Consider the following 21139-nt stretch of genomic DNA (forward strand, 5'->3'; position numbering starts at 1 on the left):
TTGACTGTGTGGGTGTCGACACCACAGTCCCCCAGTTTCTTAATGAGAACAGGATGAGAGACAGTGTCAAAGGCCTTCCGAAAGTCCAGGAAGACTATGTCCACTGCTACCCCTGCATCTAAGGATTTGGTGATCTGATCATAGAAGGCTACCAGGTTGGTCTGACAAGACCTGCTGCTAATGAACTGCTTTTAAATCCGTGTAAAAGTGGAATGCACATGACATACGGCCTGAATGCCAGTGCAATTCACTCTGTTTGCAAGGAGAGTAGCTAAGCAAACGCATAGAAACTATTTATTAGGGTATGAGTCATGTGCCCCAGCTCTAGTCCATTTTAACTGACTGTCTCAAGGAAGCCCTTTGTGGCAAAAATGTAAATAACTATGTGGTGCTATTTCTTTGTGCGAAGCCTGGATTTTTCAGTACCTACAACTGGAAAAACTGTTTTAAAAAATAGAGGAAGTTTTCTGTGTTCATTCTTGCACCTGGAAATCTTCAGCCTCAGTTTTTCAACTGCAGTTGTGTCAAGCTCCTTCTTTAAAAAAGCCTTTGTGAGTTTGTTGTTTTCTTCTATTTCTAAAGTATGATTTTAACCACATTTCTTTGTGAATTGTTGCAGTTGCTGACCCAATGTGCTTGCCTTCATTGAAACAGATAAATCTGAATCTAGCAGTGATTAAAAAGCCAATAAATGAATGGATTTTGAAGGCATGTTAGGCTGAGTTCTTGTTTGCTTTGCTTTGCTTTGCTTTGCTAAGAATCTCATGGCTGTGCCTGGTAGTATTGGTATTCAGCAGCAAATGTTCCATGTTCCCTTCAGCTTTTCCCTTTGCAAAGCTGTTTTGATGTTAGTATTATTCTTAGAGCTTCACTCTGTGTTTAGCTAATCCCTCAGTCAGTGCTTCTCCTCAAGCTTTGATCAGTAGTTATATTAACAGCCGCCTCTTTCAACAGTGGCAAATAATTTGTTATTTGAATGCGACCTGATAAAATGGTAGATGAACTGAAACTCTTCAAAGACTGATTGCTCAAAGAACTGTTGAAATCAAATGGTATCAGTGCAAGGATATATGAGAGTGTTGTAGCTCTGGACAAGCTAACAGTGCAGATGCTAAAGTAGCCAGGACCTCATCTACTTGTATATTTTAAATCAGTGGTTTCCAAACTCTGACAGATTGCATACTACCAATTTAAAATGATACAACTTTAAGTACCACCAGCAAATTTTTCAGTTCAGCCTTAAGTATTAGCACCTTTTTTGTGTCATATAAAGTAATTCTAATAAACCTGTTAATGTGTACCACTGACAGGTTGTCTGTGTACTACTGGTGATAAATGTACCACATATTGGGAACTGCTGTTTTAGACTATATAGTATTTTATATGCTGTATAGGACTTAAACTTAGGATGGCCATTGGTTCTGTTTTATGCAAGACCATCCTGTTTTTAAACCCTGTGTCCTCTATTTTTTCTTAATGAGGAATGATTTCAAAAAGTCCTGCTTTTCAATTCACTGGTGGAAATACATATCAATCATTTGTCCTCACGATTTTATTGGCTGTGCCTGGAGGTGGGGCAGTGCACAGCCAGGAGGATCAGGGTTCCCAGCCAGGGAGGGAAGTAGCTGTTTTGTGGTGAGTCTGCCCCTTGCTGCAGATTGGCCAAGGGGCCAGGTCGCCCCACCTCTCGCTGATGATTGGTGGAAGAGGTGGTGGCCCCACCCCTCGCCACTTTTTGGCCAAGGGGGCCAACCGCTCACCAATGGGATGTCCTGTATTCTGGAGATGCACTGGTGGCCACCCTACTTGAATGGAAGACTGATTTGTTGTTAAATGAGATGCTCTTCACGTAAGTCTTTTACAATAAAAGAATTCTAACGTGGTCACATTGACAGATGGCAGCCTGGAACAAAAATTAATGGCTTATATTTTTTAAAAATAAATGTTAAAACGTTCCACAATACATTTATTTCATTTTCTAGCTGGCATACAAAACAACTAGGAGCATTTCAGAAAGTCATAGGAAATAAGTAAATTCCCTTATCCCCAAAACAACAAGTGATGCAGTTTCCACAGATTGGGATCCATGCCCTAACTGTCTTGGTCTCTCAGTTCTTGTCATTTGCCTTTATGCATTTCCTAAAGCTAGGAAACCCTCCAAGCAGAACATTTCTTGGGGAATATTGGATTTCATGGATGGTTAAAATCATTCCTCATTCAGTTTTGTAATTTAATACCAATCAGATCTTACTGTTATTGTGTTATGTCAGATAGATTCATGATCCGTGTTTCTGCTTGTCTGCCTGACCTAAAATGTAGCTGTGAAGTCCTTGTCTCTCTCTTGGTTTTTTAGGGATCAGGACAAGAGGGAATCAGCTCAAGGACTTTTATTAATTTTCCTCCAGTTGTCCTTATCTGCTCCCTGACATTTTTTGTGTTGCTTAAGTACCTACACTTCTACTGATGCTGTTTGCTCTTCAGAGAATTATTGCATTGTAGGGTTTGCTGAGTTTTGTGGCAGGGAATATAAGCCTTTTAAAATGAAGTGGCTTGAAAGCACAGTTGTTTTATATAATAAAACCTAGCATTCAGAAAACACAACATCTCCTCTAATTAAAACATGGCATAGAAAATAGCCAAGTTTTACATAATATGAGCTGCTTTCATTTATGGTCATTACTCTCAATGGGCAGCAGAGCCATTTTGCTTTCCAAACTTCCTATAATAGATTGTTACAATAAAAGTAAAGGAATAGACAAGTATATTGACTGCTGTGATTAAATAATCCCAAAAGTGGAGGAAGGCAATAGGGGCTATTTGAAGGAGAAAGGAAGGTCTAGGGTGAGGGCACGATGAAGAATTAATGTGTAAAAAAATCTATCCTTGCCTAACCACACAAAACATTAGTAACACCAAATACTGGAATCCTTTCCAATTCAACTGGGCCCATCAAATTCAGGAAGTTCTAACAATCTGGGTCAGCAAGAACATTTACTTGATAGTGTGCTTATCAGAATAATTAAGTGCAAGTGCAAACATACTAATTTTTAATAGACTATTCTTCTTTTAATCTACTGCCACACTACTGACTGAAAAATCACTACTGACTGAAAAATCTCCAGGAAAAAATAAGTTACATTTTGCATTGTTTTTTAAAAGATCTTAAGTAGATGTGGGTTTCACATCTTGTGGGCTTCCTACCAAGAATGTGCTCTGCTCTGCACTTTGGAGAATGAAAGCATAGAGGACCATCACTTACATGGTGGGGCATGATGTGAGATGTGGTTTCTTGGCTTAGTTAAGTTCCACCCCATTTTTTGAGCATTAACAGTATTCAACATCTTATCTTACACGTAGAAGTAAGGGAATGCTTTAGAGGCTGGAGCACCTGTAAGCTGTTCAAATTGATGTGCCTCGGTTAGGAAATGGGATATTATACTAAGTTCTAGCTCAGTGGTTCGCAACCCAGTGCCTATGCAAAACGTGTTTGTTGCTATAGCCTCTCATGTTGCTTTTGGCCACAGAAGAATTAAGAAATCAGCATGGAGGTTGGCCAAGGAGAACAAAGTATGAATGTTTTCTACAGACTGTCACTGGCTTAGAATAGTGCTTTTGTGTCACTGTAGGTTGGTGGCCATTGTGCTAGTGGAAGCCTTCTATGCTGTACCATAAACAAACATTGTCCCATGTCAGATTTGCCTTTAACTTTGACAGAGCCAGGATTTCACTCTGTACATTTTAGCTATTTCTGATCGTACATATTTTAATCATGTAGCAGAACCTAATACTTTGAGGGGGGACTTTGAATAATAAAAGATTTAAAATAGAAGAGACAAGCTAAAAAGTGTTATTGTTATAACGTCATGTGGATTAGTGCCATTGGGGCAGTGCAGCAAGGCAGAAGGAGGGCAGCTGGGCGTGTTGACAGCCAAAGAAGGCACCAGGGACAGTGCATGGGATGCTGGAAACCCGCCAAGCCCAAGCTCCCCTGAGCACATCTGGGCTTCCAGCACCTTGTGCACCATTGCAATTTGTTATGTAGCAAACTAAAATACATCTGATATGTTTAACTTTGCTATGTAACAAAGTAATTTAAAGCAAAATACGTTGCCACACATGTACAGCATGGTGAAATTAAAATGAAAATACATTGCCGCATGTATAAACAGTGATGCAGTTAAAGCGGTGCAAAGGGGCAATTAAACGGCCAATTTCATCACATGTACAAGTGTCATTTGATTCTAGTGAAGAGAGTTTAAACTAGGTTTGCAGGGGGAGGGAGATCAAAGCCCTGAGTTAAGTGGGAAACTGGGGCACCTGGAGGAAACGCAAGCAGGAGGGGACAACGGGGGGCGTTCTCATTCTGCCTGAGAAAGTAGGGCAGATGACTACTTAGCTCAGGTGTCTGTACATGAATGCACGGAGCCTGGGAAACAAGCAGGAAGAACTAAAAGTCCTTGCATAGTCAAGGAATTGTGATATGATTGGAATAACAGAGACTTGGTGGGATAGTTCGCATGGCTGGAGCACTGTCATGGAAGGGTATAAACTGTTCAGGAAGGACAGGTAGGGGGAAAGAGGAGGAGTAGCTCTTTGTGTAAAAGAGCTGTATGATTGCTCAGAGCTCTAGTATGAAACTGGGGACAGACCTGTTGAAATACTTTGGGTTAGAGTCACAGGGGAGAGCCAGAGAGAATCCAACACAGTGACAGAAATGTGAATAAATCATGAATTCTCTTGACACAGGAATTACATAAAGTCTTCCCAGTTTAAGAAATTTTTATTACAACTATATGAGTGGGCTCTTGCAGAGGTAGAACCTTTCAGAATTACTGAAATATATGGAGTGAAGCTACCATATACATATTTACATATGATACAAAGGAATGTGATTAGCTAACTTGGGTTTGGATAACGCAAAGATTCATATGCACTGGTAATCTGAAACTGCATTTCAGTAACTTTAATCTGCCCTCTAAGAATATAAAATAATTTCCTGGTAATGTATTTCATAGAAGAAATGTATTCAGTTCAGAAGGGATAATGCTCAATCCTTTCAGTGTAATCTCATACCCACTTAGGCGATGGGCAGGGGGGCAGGTGGGAGCACCAGTGACCCCCCTGCGAGTGCCGGCCAGGGAGTGGGAGCATTGGATGTAGTGCTGCACCCATTTCTGGGAGCAGTGTGGCTGTTCACCAGATGGTAAGTTTTGCTGCAAGGGGACGACACCCCCCCCCCCGTTGGCGAGATTGGCTGTGGGGAGAAGTGTCCCCCCCACCCCAGTCTCTGACTGGTTGCCGGGGGGGAGGGGGCAGGCATGTGCCTTCCTGACTAAGGTGGCACTGGTTGCCCATGCTTATAGCTTTCAGATTCATCCACAACTTTTATCCTCTTTGGAAAAGGCCATGAGTAGAAGATTTGAACAAACTGTTTGAATATGATAAACCCTGTAATTACTTCACAAAAATGAGTGTGGAGACTACTCAGACTTTGTAGGTAAAGTATCACTAATCCATATGGTGTAATTACAATAACCCTTTTAGCTTGTGTCTTCTATTTTACATCTTTTATTATTCAAAGTTTTATTATTATCCCACCACAGAGGGAAGCTCCCCCTTGCAGCTCGGGGTTGCACAGCCTGGTGGCAGCTCGCATGGGCAGGCTCTGCCAAGGGAAAAAAAAAAGTGGTGAGGGCCCTTTTCCTGGGAGCCTGTCCACCTCCCCCATGGCAGAGGGACGAGCTGCTGGCAGGCTAAGTAGGCCCTGAGCTGTGGGGGTGCCTAGTGCTTTTCTCCACACCTGCCCACTAGCACCCTACCTGGACAGTCCCAGGGGGCGCTGCTGCTGCGGACGCAGGCACCAGGACCCATGTAGCTCAGAGGCTGTGCCACTCAGTGGCAGCACACACGGGCAGGCTCTGCTGAGAAAAAAAACCCAAAACGTGGTGAGGGGCCTGATCTTTTTTTTTTTCCCCCCCTCCTGGAGCCTTTCCACTTCTCCCATGGCTGGGGAGGAGCTGCTGGCAGGCCCTGAACTGTGGGGGGCTCCAGTCCTTCCCTTCGCAGTGGTGACACCTGCCCGCTAGCAGCCCATCTGGGCAGTCCAGGGGGCAACTCCGCCACGGTAAGAAGAACCAGGCCTCGTGCAGCTCAGGGACCCTTTGGCCCGCCATCAGGTGGCCCCCTAACTGAGGAAGACATGAGCAGGCTCCAGAAGAAAAAAATAAAGGATCAGGCCCCTTGCCACTTTTTAATTTCTTCCTTAGTGGAGCCCGCCTGCACAAGCTATCACCAAGTCGCGCAGCACCTAGGCTGCAGAGAGGCACCCAGTGCTTCCCTTCATGGTGGTGGCATCCACTAATTCAGAAGCCAGCATTGTGTACATAAAGCTGATGTTATTTTTCTCCAGGTGCATTACCTTGCACTTGTCAGCACTGAAGTTTATCTGCCTTTTTCCTCCACTGATTTAGTTTGGTGAGATTTTTCTGCAGCTCCTCTCCATCAGCTTGGGACTCGACTACCGGAAATAATTTGGTATTGCCTGAAAACTCAGATTTCACAGTGAATTCCCATTTCCAGATCATTGATGAAAATGTTGAACAAAGCGGGGTTCAGCACAGATCCCTGCAGGACCCCACTTTTGACCTTCCTCTATTTTGAAAAGTGACTGTTTAGTGCTACCCTTTGTTTCCTGTCATTTAACTGGCTCTCAGTCCACCAAAAGGACCATCTCTCTAATCCTGTGGCAATAAAGCTTTCAAATGCCTTTGGTGAGGAACATTGTTGAATGCTTTTTGTAAGGAACTTATTGTATAAAGTTCCTCTATTTTCTCCTTTCCACAAGGTGAATATATATAATTCTAAGAGTGCACAAAATATTATTAAAGCAAAGACACTTTCTTAATACTGTTCTTATTGTACTGGATTGTATTCCTGCAGCTAAATGTCATTCACTAGGAAAGAGATACTCAGCTGAATAGCATTTTCAAGTTTCAAGGAGTACCAGAAATAAAGAGATATTATAGTCTGAGGACTAAATTCCTAGTGAAGGTGGCATGCATTTTGAGTTGCTTTTGTCTTTTAAGGCAACAATGAGCACTAACGTGTAGAAACTCCCATCAATGGAAAGGAAAAGGTTATCATTCATGGGTTGTTATGCATTAGAAGAAACTAATGTTATTTTCCCAAACTGTCTGCTAGCCTAGTTCCTCATAGGTTGCCACTTCATAATATGAGTGTTATTTTTCTTGCTTTGAGCAGCAGTAAAACTTTTAACAAAAGGTTATTATTAAAACAGCTATGATTTGGATCTGGAATTAATACCTCTTGGTCTGAATTGAGCAGTTTGCACCCTTCAAAATAATATTTCATGGTGCTTTTACAGACTTAGCAAGGAAAAGCAACATCAGTTTATATGTAGATCTCGTTCCAAAGATTATTTTTCAAATAATTTAAAACCAAGGGTTTATCTGTAATACAAAATCTGACTGGAATCAAATAGGAATCTGAAGTGCTGCGTTAACTACAAAAAATATATATAATTATGATGATTACAACTGATCTGTCAAGATAGACCAGGGCAAAACTTGTTTGGCATGGTGTGTGCTAGTTGTAATAAAAAAAACCTGGTTCCAAAACATTAGTCATTTAATGTGTGCTACATGTGATGAAGTTGAAATAATTATGATTTGTGCTATGAAATTAATTGTTTCTATATTTTGCTTGCCATATCAAAAATTTATAGGGACAAAGGGGAGAGGGTTAAGAGAAACATTTACTCTAACCCAGAATTAAATATTTTGTTTCCAGGGGTTTTATTTTACTTGAAAAATCAATTAATTTAAAAGTAAGACTGAAACACTGAACTATTTTAATTTCAAAGTTATAAAAATGAAAACTTCTGATTTTTTTCAGACATAACAATTCAGTGAATTCATCAAGAATTTGCAAATTGTTTCTGTCAGCTTAAATATATTAAAAAAAAAACCTTGTATCAATTTTTTTCACAGTCCTAACTATTATACCTGTATGGCTCTCAAAAGTCTTATACTCAGAAATTATATCATAATTCCTGCTAAGTATATTAAACACTGGAGACCTGCCTCTCTGTAGATTTATTTTAAAGTGATATTATCATTTTTAATTCCATGTGGCTCACTGTATGACACTTTTTATTTAAAAAAATAATGAAATCATGAAATAGTACTTACCTGTTTTCTGCCTTAAGGTCATTGACATGCCAGAACACAACCCTGGAGATATGGGAGGAACAATGAGACTGGGGAAAAGGAGAACAGTTTTCAAAACAGAGGACTCTGTCTTACGTAAGTTAACTTTTCTTGTTTCATTTGCCCTTCAGATAAAAATGTTACGTGCCTCACCAAAAGCCTGAATTTCATCATGTTAAACATGTTCTGAAGTGTCCTTATAGTGAAATTCCCTCTTCTCCCATACCATGCATTTAATATTTCAAGTGTTTCCAAACCTAAAAGGCTACCCTAAAAATGGCATTTTCTTGTTCCTGTTTCTAATTAGTTCCTTGAGTGTGTCTTTTCAGTTTATGTAAAATACATTACTAAAACCTTATTGTCTGGGTTAACAACAATCCCTGTCCCTATCCCTGTTTGAAGTGTAATGTAGAGAATCACTATCACTGGAATTGTAGTTTCACAGCTTTATCGTCTCCTTCTCTCCTCCTTTAAGTAGCAGTTATAAATTTGTGGCTCTTGTCCCATAGGGGAAAGGAAAGCTCAGGGTTCCGCTGGCTTCAGCACGCTAGTTGCCCAGCTGTTAAAAAGGATAGATAAGTACCTAAAATATAGCATAGTTTTATTTTTCTAAGTAAGACATTTCGCTTCATTTTTGTTTTGTTTTAACCAACTCCAGCTAATCCTCGCTTTTCCAAATCACATCTGACGATTCTAGCCACATGTTTATATTGTGTACAATAATGAACATCCTTGGCTGTTGAATCCTCTTTGGTTTTGCCTTTCCATACAAGGAGCATAAAGGAAGGAAAACGAACATTGACTCCAAATCTGCCTTTGGATATTTGTCACATCCGTCTCTTATCATTGGGTGCTCCAGACAGTAAAAACTTACTCGGGAATAATGAAAAAATGAGTCACTTGGGAATGTGTATATTTGCCAAGGAGCCAGCATGTCTGCATAACAACCTCAACACTCTGTAACCGGAGTAGTCCATGCCCCTTATGAAACCCTGTTCCTATGTATGTATGCCTTTTCCCCAGAATCCTCTGTTAAAGTGCAAACAGCTGAAAATTATCTGGCCAGTTCTGGGCCCCGGGTGGCAGTGGCAGATTTGGTGCTGCTGGAGATGTCGCCTCCTTTTTTTTGCCACCAACATTCATATTGCCAGTGTTCAGTGGCAAAAAGGAGAACTATTGGCCATGTGCCTCCACTGATTCTTTGCTTTTCCCACTGCTAAAGCCACTGCAAACAAGGTGCAATGTGCGGGGAGGGATGGGGAACAGGAAGGTAAGAGGTGTCGTTCCCCTTAGCTCTATTCTAGCAACCTTTCTCCAGCACCCTCCAGCTCTCTCCCTAGGCAGCACCCAAGGTTCATGGCCTTCTCACTTGCCCATAGTTATACTGCTGGCTGGCAGATGTCTGCGCAACATGTCTTCTTCAGGTGTCTTAAGTGCAACCCATTTTAGGCAAAGTTCCTGCTTTGGTTCCTGCTTGTCAATTCTCCTGCTCCAGCCGTGCCTCTTGCCCAGCCTGACCTTCTACCTCCTCTCAGTTCCCTACTTCTAGCACAGATCTGGGGTTCCAGACTAGCTCATTTGCTAGTTTAGACTCCTAGCATCCAATCCTGCTGTAACTGTTGCTCTGCACTGCCTGTGCTCCCAGTCCCTGACAATGTATCACTGTTCCCACAGTATAAACAGAATAAGTACTTTGAAAATACAGTATAATCCAGTTGTCCTTCACAGAATAACAGCCCATTTATAGACTATTTTATTAAAGTTTGCACCATATGCAACAGGCGTTAAAAGCTGAAACTTTCCTTTAGATCTTCAGTAGTGCTTAGCCAAAGTTGTTTTTCTGGCTTGGCTCACTGTAGCCATCATGAAACCCACGCTTTTACTGCCTTGGAAATGAAGTGCCCATAAATGAATGATAGCCAAAATGCGCTACATTTTCTCAGTTGCTTTGAGTGCTGATTTTAATATGTTCATGTTTATCTCAGCTGGGTGTGTAGGGCAACCTGAATAAGCACTCCATACTTTTGAAAGTTCACCTGATAAGTGCCTTTATTATCTTAAAAGATGCATGTTTGTGTGAACTTCACCAGCTTACTACTAGGGACTCAGCCAAGACATAGGACTAATCCTGACACAATGGATGGAAATTCTTGTAGTAAATAAGTGTCCAGACTACCTAGGATATGTGAACTCCTTTCAAAGTACTTCATTTCATTTACTAGAAAGGATATTCAGCTATATTTGAATGAGTGAATCACAAAAGTGAAATGACCCATTAGTAAACTAATGGAGCATCATTATTTTCTGAACAACCAGAGAGTGCTAGTACTTTCAAGAGGTAAAGATAAACATTCTCAGCTCTGAATAACATGCCATTCAGGCAATACGGGAAATACTGCTAGGATTTCATTTTTCCTTCAACAAATTTTATACCCAGATATATTATCTAATTCTTTAATAGTATACTGGAAATCCTATCCTACCCCTTTCTGGTGCCTAACCTAACGCCTCCTGCCTTCTAAGGCCATTGGCCAATTGAACTCTAGTTAATGTTGTGTTCAGAAGCGGATATTCAAGGCTAGGCCAGTCCTGTTCATTGGTCCAGGACCTCTGTTGATCCCAGGTGTTGACCCCTTTTCTTAGGTCCTCCTAAACTTCTTCATAGATATCATGACTTTTGTAGTCCTAATGTTAATTTGGCAAAAGCTACTGTTTTGTACACTAATTCTTGCCTGTAGCTGTTCTTAAACCCCTACCTCAGCCCTACCCAGGATAATAATCCTAGTAATTCTGTTGCAAAGAACTCGTAAAGGTCACGGTGGGTCAGAATGTTTCATTCCTAGCTGACATCTTTGAGTTTATCCTGTGAATCGTGTTTGCATGCCTAACATTGAATGGCACTCTATGGCATCCTTGAAAAGATCTCAAGGCACCCCAGGGTTCTGCAGCACCCTGATTAAGGATCACTGGTGTAGTCACTATCATCAGCTGATGGGGAGATCAGAGTTAGGATGAAGCAATATGTGGTAAGTCTCTGCCATCATTTTCAGTAGCTTCATCCACTTCCATGTATATCAGAGGCTTGAGAAAGCTTTGATAATCTGAACAGGAGAAAGAAATTCCACCCCCAGTCTTAATAAATTTAAACTGGAATGATATTTAAAAAAAACAAACCAAAACCCTAGAATAACTGCCTTTTAACTCCATCAATTAAATGCCAGTACAATCACTGCAGAATTTAAACAATTTTTCCTGATGTTAGGCAGTTTCAGTATCCTGTTGGGTGAAGTTATACCTTTTACAACAGTATGAGCAAAAAGCACAATTTTGTTTGTTACCTTTAACTGAAACTCCTGTTAGAATGTTAATTTTTTCTAGCTGGTTGTGTCTATCCTAAACCTAGAGTTTTAGGTTCCCAGTGCAGAGGTAATAACTTGGACTGAGGGGCTTCCAAAGTCACTGGACATAAGAAGTGGGGGAAATGAGGAGAAAACGTGTCTTTTTTTCAAGGTGGATTCATACAGGTATTATGTCAGTTCCTGGGCGTTGTTCATAAAAATGGAACAGAACCCTAGTAAAAGGGTATGGAATTTCCTTCACACTACACTCCTTTTGAATGTGAGAATTTTTTGAGGTTTCCTTTGTATCTTCCTTTGTGACTGAAAGCAAACCCTAGAAACACAATGATACGTGGGTGCATAAAGGGTTTATATTTTCTGTTATCTAAAAGCATTTAATGGAAGCTGCACTCTGTCATTAAGCACTATCCTACTTTTTCTGCAGGGAGGCTTTATGGTGATGAAGCTTTTGTGGAGGAACGACACAGGCATAGATATGAAGTAAGCACTGCTAATGTAATATATAGTGTTGAGTGTTTACAGCACAGATAAATTAGGAAGGACTAAATCTACCTGTTTAGGAGCAAAACTCTCACTAAAATTAGTGGGGGTTTTCCTGAATAAAGAGGAAGCAAGCTCTTAGGAGGCTGGGTATATTTAGATCTATTAAATATATTTAACCATATTATATATGGTTTCTGTAGTTTGGAGGCAATATTGCATCTTGGGAAAGCTAAGTTGAAGAGTGATACTGGACTTAATTCTGCTTCCTGTAAACCATATACACCTCATGCTGTATGCCCTGCAAAAAACACTTGTTTATTATCTTGTTTTCTTGCCTGCCAATTAATAACATTTTTTCTACAAACCATACAGCTCATTAACACTTCTTGCTAAGAGCAAGATAGCAAATGAGGTAAAGCTTACAAATCCAATATTACAAAAATACAAAAAAAATATTAACATGACTTAATTCTGCTTCCAGTGAAGTCAGTGACAAAACTCCCACTGGTTTCAAACACTTTAGCACAGGAGTAATGGGATCAGTACTCTTTATGATTGTTGCTTCTCACCCTGATTGAGCTTGCATATGTCCTATACATGGCAGGCTTTGTCTCTAATGCAAAGTGACCAGAGTTTATTGTATGATTATCTATTGTCATCAGCCTTTTGGAAGAAGTCACTCTGCTGCTCTGCAGACTAGCAGATAAGTATCATAATTATTTCTGTCAAAGGACAAAGGTATAATGAGGAACTGTTTTACGAGTTTTCTGAATAAAAATGTATGTGACTCTTAGATCTCCATCTATATCAGTTAAACCAGGCACTGTATGGCAGATTTGAATGACTCAGAGCAGACAAGTACTAATGACAAAATAAGAATAGCACTGCCTTCCAAATGTGCTGCTTTGACAGTGTTCCTATCCTGCAAACCATATACACCTCATGCTGTATGCCCTGCAAAAAACACTTGTTTATTATCCTGTTTTCTTGCCTGCCAATTAATAACATTTTTTCCACAAACCATACAGCTCATTAACACTTCTTGCTAAGAGCGAGATAGCAAATGAGGTAAAGCTTACAAATCCAATATTCCAAAAATACAAAAAAATATTAATATGGCTAAAGCTATGACTAAACAACACTGCAGTCATGAAGACTAGGAGATAAGAATCACAGGAACAAATTTATGCCACAGAGAAGAGTTAAGATTATTAGGGCATCAACTTTGGTGACTGAGGTTGAGATTATTAATGTGTTTAGGGTAAGAATGCCATGTGTTTGTGAGCTTCCTTGTATATGTCTGTGTTTGATGGTGTGTGAAGTTGCATGACTTACACTTTGTTTCCTGAGTCTTAGGGTGTTTTCTTTGGGGGTTGTTTGTCCTTAAAACCACTATTTACTGGAGGTTTATTTTTTGTTTTATTTTCAAATATTTGCATATTATCTTCATATTTTAGAATATTAACCATTCGCAATACAAATATAGTATATTGGTGATAAAAATCATGTTAGTATTTTGGAGGTATTTTTCACACTTTTTCAAATACTGTTTAATTTTACCTTTCTTAAAAACTATTTATTGTACAATTTTCCACTGCAGACTTTTAAAATCAAACAAGAAATAATTCCCAGCACCTGACCTAGCCATACATTTGTTAATGCCAAGTACATACTACATTATTTATATAATCTCTTCTAATCTGTATATTACTACTGTTTTTCAATTTTTGAGGTGAACCCTGAGTTGACTCGCTTCTTTGAAGAGAAGGGTTTAAAGTTTGTTGGCCATGACACAGAAGGGAATAGAATGGAAATCATTGAACTGGAAAGTAAGTGACTCAGTTTTTTGTAACACCTTTTGTCTGTATTAAAATGAACTACACGTAATCAGAATAATGACTAGGCACTGACTAAGCTGAACATGAATGTTTTGAATAATTTGAGGTATCAAGCATACTTTTATATCCAAATGGAGAAGGCTTCATAAGTATGTTAGGGACCCTTACCTTCTACATCTGTCACAGGACTATGAGTGCAGTGCGATATCAAGGACTCGTATTACTCTTCGAAAAAGCCAAAATTCTAGCTTGGGGTGGGCAAAATATAGCTTGTGCCAACTGATTGGATTCAGCCTTCCAGGGGTGCCTGCCAATTAATTAGAGCTGGTCTGTGGTGTTCTCCAGGGCAGGCAGTGTTGTGCTTCTGCCTGCACCCACTGGCCCCAGTCCTGGCCAGCATGGCCAGCTTCTGGCAGGGCTGCTCCCAGTGTGGCTGCAGCCACCCAAGTGCTGCTCAGCTCCCCTCACCTTCCATGGTGACTCCTCCTCCTGCTTCTGCCATTGCTGTGCCACTCTGAGCAGGGAGGAAGCTTCAGCTGAGAGGCTCCTGCCCCAGCATGGGGAGCTGCACTTCCAGCTCACAGCTGCCTTCCACCCACTCCTCCTGCTCAGCACGATGAGCTGTGTGTACTGGCCAGGGCCAGGCCAGCGGGCACAGGCGGGAGTGTAGCATGGGCTGCCCTGGGTGGGAGCAGGTGGAGCTTGGTCTCCTAGTGAGTTCTCCCTTTCCTCACCCCTGGCCAGCTCCCAGGGTCTAGCACCCAGGCAGCGCCCCCTCCACACATACCTATGCACATATGACTTCCCAACTCCTCTGCACACTTCCCCCCTACATATCCCATACTCTCACACCCCACAGGGCAGGGGCATGCAGGGAGCGGATTGTGGTTCTTCCTCAGGCCCTGGCCCTGCATGTCCTGACCTCAGCCTTGGCCCTGCACTGCAATCCAAGGGTCTCCGTGGTTGCGAGCATGACTGGGCAAGTTGCTGCCTCTGGGGCCAGGCCCAGGAACCTGAGGCAGTGACAGCACAGGGCTAGGGTCATGGAACCCATTCCCATCACAAAGGCATGCAGACAGCAGATCATGGTTCTGGCCTGGGCCCCAGCCCCATGATGTCACCATCCCACCACCTCACTCTGTGATCCTGGCCTCACCCACCTGTCTGCCCATAAAGCATCTTAAATAGTACATCTGGGAGGAATTATTACTACCCTACCAAAAGGAGAATAACATTTTGTGGCTACTTTTTGTCCTAATACTTCAGAAGAGAAAAAACTCTCCAGGAGAAAGATTGAATAGACTCAATAAGGTCAGTGCCAGATAGGACTTTTATTGTCAATGGGTGCATCTATATGAGATGCTTAGCCACACAGTAGCATAGTTTACTGTGAAGTAAGCATGTGCATCTACACATTGGACGTGTTTCTATGCAATAAACCTCCCTAATCGTGAATAAATTTGCTGCCGGCAAATGCAAGTAGCAAATTTAGTTTCAATTAGTAATGGCACAGTAGCGCTTGTGTAGATGATTGACCAGGAGCAGATTTGCCATCCACCATGGGGTGGGAGGCTGCTCCCTGCCCCCAGGAGCTGCCTGCTTTTGGGGTGGGCTCCACCACCAGAGCCCAGGCAGAGACTGTATGCCCTTGGTTTGGCAGCAGTGAGCTTCAAGTCCTTTGCTCCAAGATTACGATTGGGGAATGGGGCCTGGGAGATCCATGACACTCTGCATGTAAGGTGGGGTCTGGGAACTGTACTGGTAAGGGGCAGGTCCCAGTGCCATGTGCCAGTTGGGTGATTCAGGCACAGGGCTTGGAAAGAGCTGCAGGGATGGGGTAGGTCCCAGCCACCTGCTCCCATCTGCCAGTGGAGCAGCTAGCAGTAAGCTAGCTGCTAGCTTCCCAATCAGTGCACTGGGGAAGAGGTCCGAGACTGCCTCCTCTGCAGCTGTTTCCAAGTTTCCTACCCCTGATCAGGGAGCTGGAGCCAGGAGCTCCCTGGTGCCAGGGCAGGGGACCATTGTCCCTGCCAGGAGACACCAGCCAGGGCAGTGAATGTGACCCCACCAGGAGCAGGAGGGAGCTGCAGGTGGCTCATCCAAGGGGTGCTGGGGGGCATCTCCCTGCTGTTGTATACACCTTCCGGGGAGATATTTCCCAAATATGTGGAAATGCTAAAAATTGCAGTTACATGGCTACATACATGCTACCTAGGCAAGTAAATTGACATAGGTTTCTAGATCTAAGTTTAAAATGTCGGCATTAGACAGAATACCATTTATGAGACTGATATAATTGTTTTGCTACCATAACCTTGTATTCAGGCTTCCAAGGTGCCTTAGAAGTGGGATATTATAAACTGCTAAAACACAAGATTGGGAGTTCTGAGTTTATTACTTCCATTAAAGAGCAAAACTTTAATTTTGAACCAGTTTGAATAAAGATGTATTTCCATCATCTCAATCAGGCGCTAAGGAATACATCAGAACTCATAAATTAATAACTGCCATGGTGATTTTTATTCAGTTTGCTCCTGATAGATTACTTCTGCTATGCATGCAGTATGATTAGTACTGGAAGGTTATTTTATCTGCCCCACATGAAATTATTTATGTAGAGAGCATGATGAAATAGCACAGGATTTTTAAACTTCATGATACTGTGAAAGGAATAGGAACAGCAGTAAAACTGGCATTTCACAACAACCTGCAAGAAGACTCTGATGATCATTCATGAGGAAAAACGATCAGCTCAGGGGGATTGGCAATCAGGCACAGAGATACAGTATATCAAGTTAGGTTGGGAAAGCGTTTTAGCAGACTATCCCCACAGGTAATATTTTGATGCTTTCTCATCATCTTGTTTTGCTGCTTTAGGGAACTATCTCATGTGGTAAAATGAACCAAGTAATGAAATCACAACTGGTGAGGTCAAGGAAGATTTTTTTTCACACTATTCTCAGCACTGCATAATGATAAATGTATCATATACCCAGATCCTAATCCAATGGGAATACAAACATAAATGGTGACAGCTGTTTCAAGTGTCACTGTTGTATTATATATATTAATTCCTTCTGGATTACATTTAGACACAAGTAAATGGGGTAAAATGCAGCATGGGTTTACCAAATGTACATCACAGCAAACTAATTTGATGTTTTTCTCTGATAAGTGATTTTTTTAGATAAAGGAAATGTAGCAGATCTAATTTATGTGGACTTCAGTAAAGCACTTGATACGGTGTCACAAGGAAATTATTAGTTAGCCTGGGGGAGATTGGGCATTAGTCAAAGAATTGTAAGGGTGGCAAAGACCTGTCTAAGAAGAAGACAACAGAAGCCAGTTAGGGAAGGGTCAGATTGGAGCCAGGTTACAAGTGGAATTCTTCAGGGATTGATCCAGAGACTGATTTGATTTAGAATTTTCTGTAATGACCATGGGACAAGACTACAGGTGTGTTAGTGACATTTGTTGATGACACAAGCTAGGAGGCATCAATACTGAGGTGGACCAAGATATAATACAGAAAAAAATAGAATGATCTTGAGGACTGAAGTAATAGAAATGGGATGAAATTCATTAGTATAAAGTGTAAGGTCATACATGGAAGGCTAATAATAAAAATTACTGCTCTAAATTGTCACTTGGAAAAAGACCAAGGAGAAATAAGACTTGGGTATACTATTCTATCACAACATGGCTATGGTCATGTTTATACAGTAAATATAACATTCCTGATAGTAGTGTCCTCGAGCATCTTGATGCTCTGGACCTCCAAAATCAGAAGCCAGGCAACTGTATTTACATGGTGCTTGAAATTGGTGGCCATTATCCCACTCCGCAAGCTCTCCATGTAAGTGCACTACTTCTGATTTAGGAGGCAGCCTGCCTAGAATACTGGAGCTTAGATCCATAGATTCATAGATTGTTAAGGGCTGGAAGGGACCTTGCAGATCATTGGTCCAGCCCCCCTGTTCTAGGTAGGAAGACAACTGGGGTCAAGTGATCCCAGCAAGGTGACTGTCCAGTATCCTCTTGAAAACCTTCAGGGTAGGTGACTGCACCACTTCTGGAGGGAGTTTATTCCAGGGTCTGGACACCCTGACTGTGAAGGAGTTTTTCCTCGTGTTAAGCCTGAAGCGGCTTTCCAGGCGTTTGGATCCATTGGTCCTGGTCTTCCTCAGGGGTCCCCTAGTGAACAGTTGTTCACTGAGCTCCTGATGCACTCCTCTGATATAGTGGTAAGCCGCTATCAAGTCCCCTCTCAACCTTGCCTTCTTTAGGCTTAGGAGGCCCAGGTCCCTCAGCCTTTCCTCATATGGCTCTCCTTGCAAGTCCCTGATCATACGGGTGGCTCTTTTCTGGATCCTCTCAAGTTTTTCCACATGCTTATTGAAGTGTGGCTCCCAGGACTGGACGCAGTACTTCAACTGCAGTCTCACCAGTGCTGAGTGCAGTGGGAGTATCACTTCCTTAGTTTTACATGAGATGCATCAGTTGATGCGTGCCAGCATGTTGTTTGCCCTGCTAGCCACTGCATCGCACTGACAGCTTATGTTCATGTGGTCAGTCATTACCTCTAGGTCCCTTTCAGCCATGGTGCAGGTCAGGCTGTCACCTCCAAGCCTGTATGTATGTTGAGGGTTATTTGCCCCCAGATGGAGCACCTTACACTTGGAAGTGTTAAACTTCATCTCTCTAGCCTGTCCAGGTCCACCTGTATCAGCAACCTATTTTCTGATGTGGCCACACTGCCTCATAACTTGGTGTCATCTGTGAATTTGGCCAGCAAGCTTTTCACTCCCTCATCCAAATCATTGATAAAGATGTTGAAAAGCACTGGTCCAAGCACAGGCCCTTGAGGGACACTACTGGCCACTTTGCACCACGATGACATCCATTCATGAGAACTCTCTGGGTCCTACCTTGTAGCCAGTTTCCCACCCACAGAACCATTGAGCAGCTGAGCCTGCAATTTTCCAGTTTTCTCACAAGGATATTGTGGGATACTAGATCAAAAGACTTTTGATCTTCAAGAGGGATGTGGACAACATGGAGAGGGTCCAGAGGAGGGCCACTCACATGATCAGGGGGCAGCAGGGCAGGCCTTATGAGGAGAGGCTACGGGATCTGAACCTGTTCAGCCTCCAGAAGAGAAGGCTGAGGGGGGATCTTGTGGCCTGTTACAAACTAGTCAGGGGGGATCAGCAGGCACTGGGGAAGTTCCTGTTTCCCCGAGCACTACCAGGAGTGACCAGGAATAACGGTCACAAGCTGGCAGAGGGTAGATTTAGGCTAGATATCAGGAGGCGCTACTTCACGGTCAAGGCGGCTGGGATCTGGAACCAACTTCCAAGAGAAGTGGTGCTGGCTCCTACCCTGGAGGTCTTTAAGAGGAGGTTAGATGAACACCTTGCTGGGGTTGTTTGACCCCAGTAATCTTTCCTGCCATGGCAGGGGGTCAGACTAGATGATCTACTCAGGTCCCTTCTGACCCTAGAAACTATGAAACTATGACTTTTGGAAGTCTAGGTATATAATGTCTCCCATGACCAGGTGGTAAGAGACATAGAAGGAGGTGAGATTGGTAAGATAAGACCTCCCTGCGACAAAGCCATGCTGGCTATTGTTCAGAATCTTACCTCCCATGAGTATATCGCACATAGATTCTTTAATGAGGTTTTCCAGGATTTTCCCTGGGATGGAGGTTAGGCTGACTGGCGTATAGTTGCCCGGGTCCTCCCTCTTCCCCTTCTTGAAGATGGGCACAATGTTGGCTCTCTTCCAGTCCTCAGTAATTTCCCCTGTGTGCCACAAGTTCTGAAAGAGCTTTGCCAGGGGTTCTACGATGACCTCAGCCAGCTCCTTCAGCATTCTCAGATGGAGTCCATCCAGTCCTGCTGACTTTTAAATGTCTAGCTTTTTTAGTGGTATTGCACCCACTCTGCATTTGCAGTGGGGAGGCTGTCAGTCCTGGTATCCCCCCTATGGGCGTGTCCACACATGCAGATACATGAGCTTGCAGCAGCTCAAATAGAAGCAGTGCAAATTTGAGCCGAGGCTTTTTGCTTCGGTGCTTGTGCTTGGACATGCACTTGTAAAGCAAATTATGCCACTTGGGGCAAAATAACCCTGTCTGACTCCTCCTGGATGTGCAGCCAGAGGGAGCTAGAGCTTGGGGTCACCTGTGCTGTCCCCAGCAGTATAAGAAGCTGCCCTGTCTTGGCCCCAGCAGTACAAAAAGCTGCCCTGGCAAGTAGCTCAGGGCTACTCACTCTCAGGAGCTTCTGGGGCCCAGCCAATTGGTACCTGGGGACACTGCTATTTGTGCTGGCTGGATTGTTGAAGCAGCGTGAGAGTTCCCTGCACCCTTTACCCACTGCAGCAGTCTGGCAGTGGGGGCTGCTGCCTGTCTGTGACTTGCTGTGCACCTGCCAGACCCTGATGGGGACTGCAGAGCCAGTAGAGGCATCTGCCTCTCTGGGCCACTTGCCAGTGGGCTGTGGCTCCAGGATTGGCCTTTGTGTGGCACTACTGCCATGTGTGTCCCTGCCCAGCCATCTGGGTAGCTGTCTCCCAGAAGATGTTCCCAGTGTGGCGGCCTGCTTTGAACTGTCAAAGCATGTCCTCGTGGCACCAATTGGCCAGGAGGTCAGCCACCTTCAGCTGGGTCCAAGGTGCCAGCTCTGAGCAGGCAGGGTCCTGCCACTGGCCTCCCTAGCAGGAGTTTTGGTGTTCCCTATTGGAAAACTGAAAAATCCCTGATAAAAAAAATCCCAAAGTCACTTTGTAAGATACCCTGAAATCCATGTTCCTACACAATTAAAACAAAAAGACCACTATATATATATGTATGTATGTGTGTGTATATATATATAGATAGAGAGAGAGATCAGTTGGACATGTTATCGATATATCTACAGTGTTAAAGCAATTTGGAAGCCTACCAGTGTGTCTATCATCATAATAAAATTAATTCTAAATACCTATGTTTTGCTGCCCCCCAAAGGGGCCACAGCCTCCCACAGGGGTTACAGCCCTCCAACAGGAGCTACAGCACCCCCATGGGGGCCACAGTCCCCACAAGGGTTATAGCTGCCCCCACAAGGGTTACAGCCCCCCCAACCAGGGCCAAATGGCTCCTGCAGGGGCTCCCACCCCCCTGCAGGGTCCACGTGCCCCACCCCTGCTTGCTTTCCCAGCCCCCTGGAGTAGTGCCACACCTGGA

The 21139-nt window shown here is 42.9% G+C and overlaps 1 protein-coding gene across 4 annotated transcripts in view; it reads left to right on the plus strand.

Annotated features, from left to right (window-relative positions):
- Positions 1-21139, plus strand: part of CTPS2 (CTP synthase 2) — a 135053-nt gene that overhangs the window by 90812 nt on the left and 23102 nt on the right. For all 4 annotated transcript variants that reach the window (XM_019529269.1, XM_019529270.1, XM_019529271.1 and 1 more), the window contains 3 exons: positions 8228-8324; positions 12012-12067; positions 13803-13899. In XM_019529269.1, the coding sequence (XP_019384814.1) occupies positions 8228-8324; positions 12012-12067; positions 13803-13899 (250 nt within the window). The remainder of the gene's footprint in view (positions 1-8227; positions 8325-12011; positions 12068-13802; positions 13900-21139) is intronic.

Source organism: Crocodylus porosus, unplaced genomic scaffold (assembly GCF_001723895.1).
Source record: "Crocodylus porosus isolate Cpor-Errol unplaced genomic scaffold, CroPor_comp1, whole genome shotgun sequence".
Classification (NCBI taxonomy): Eukaryota; Metazoa; Chordata; order Crocodylia; family Crocodylidae; genus Crocodylus; species Crocodylus porosus.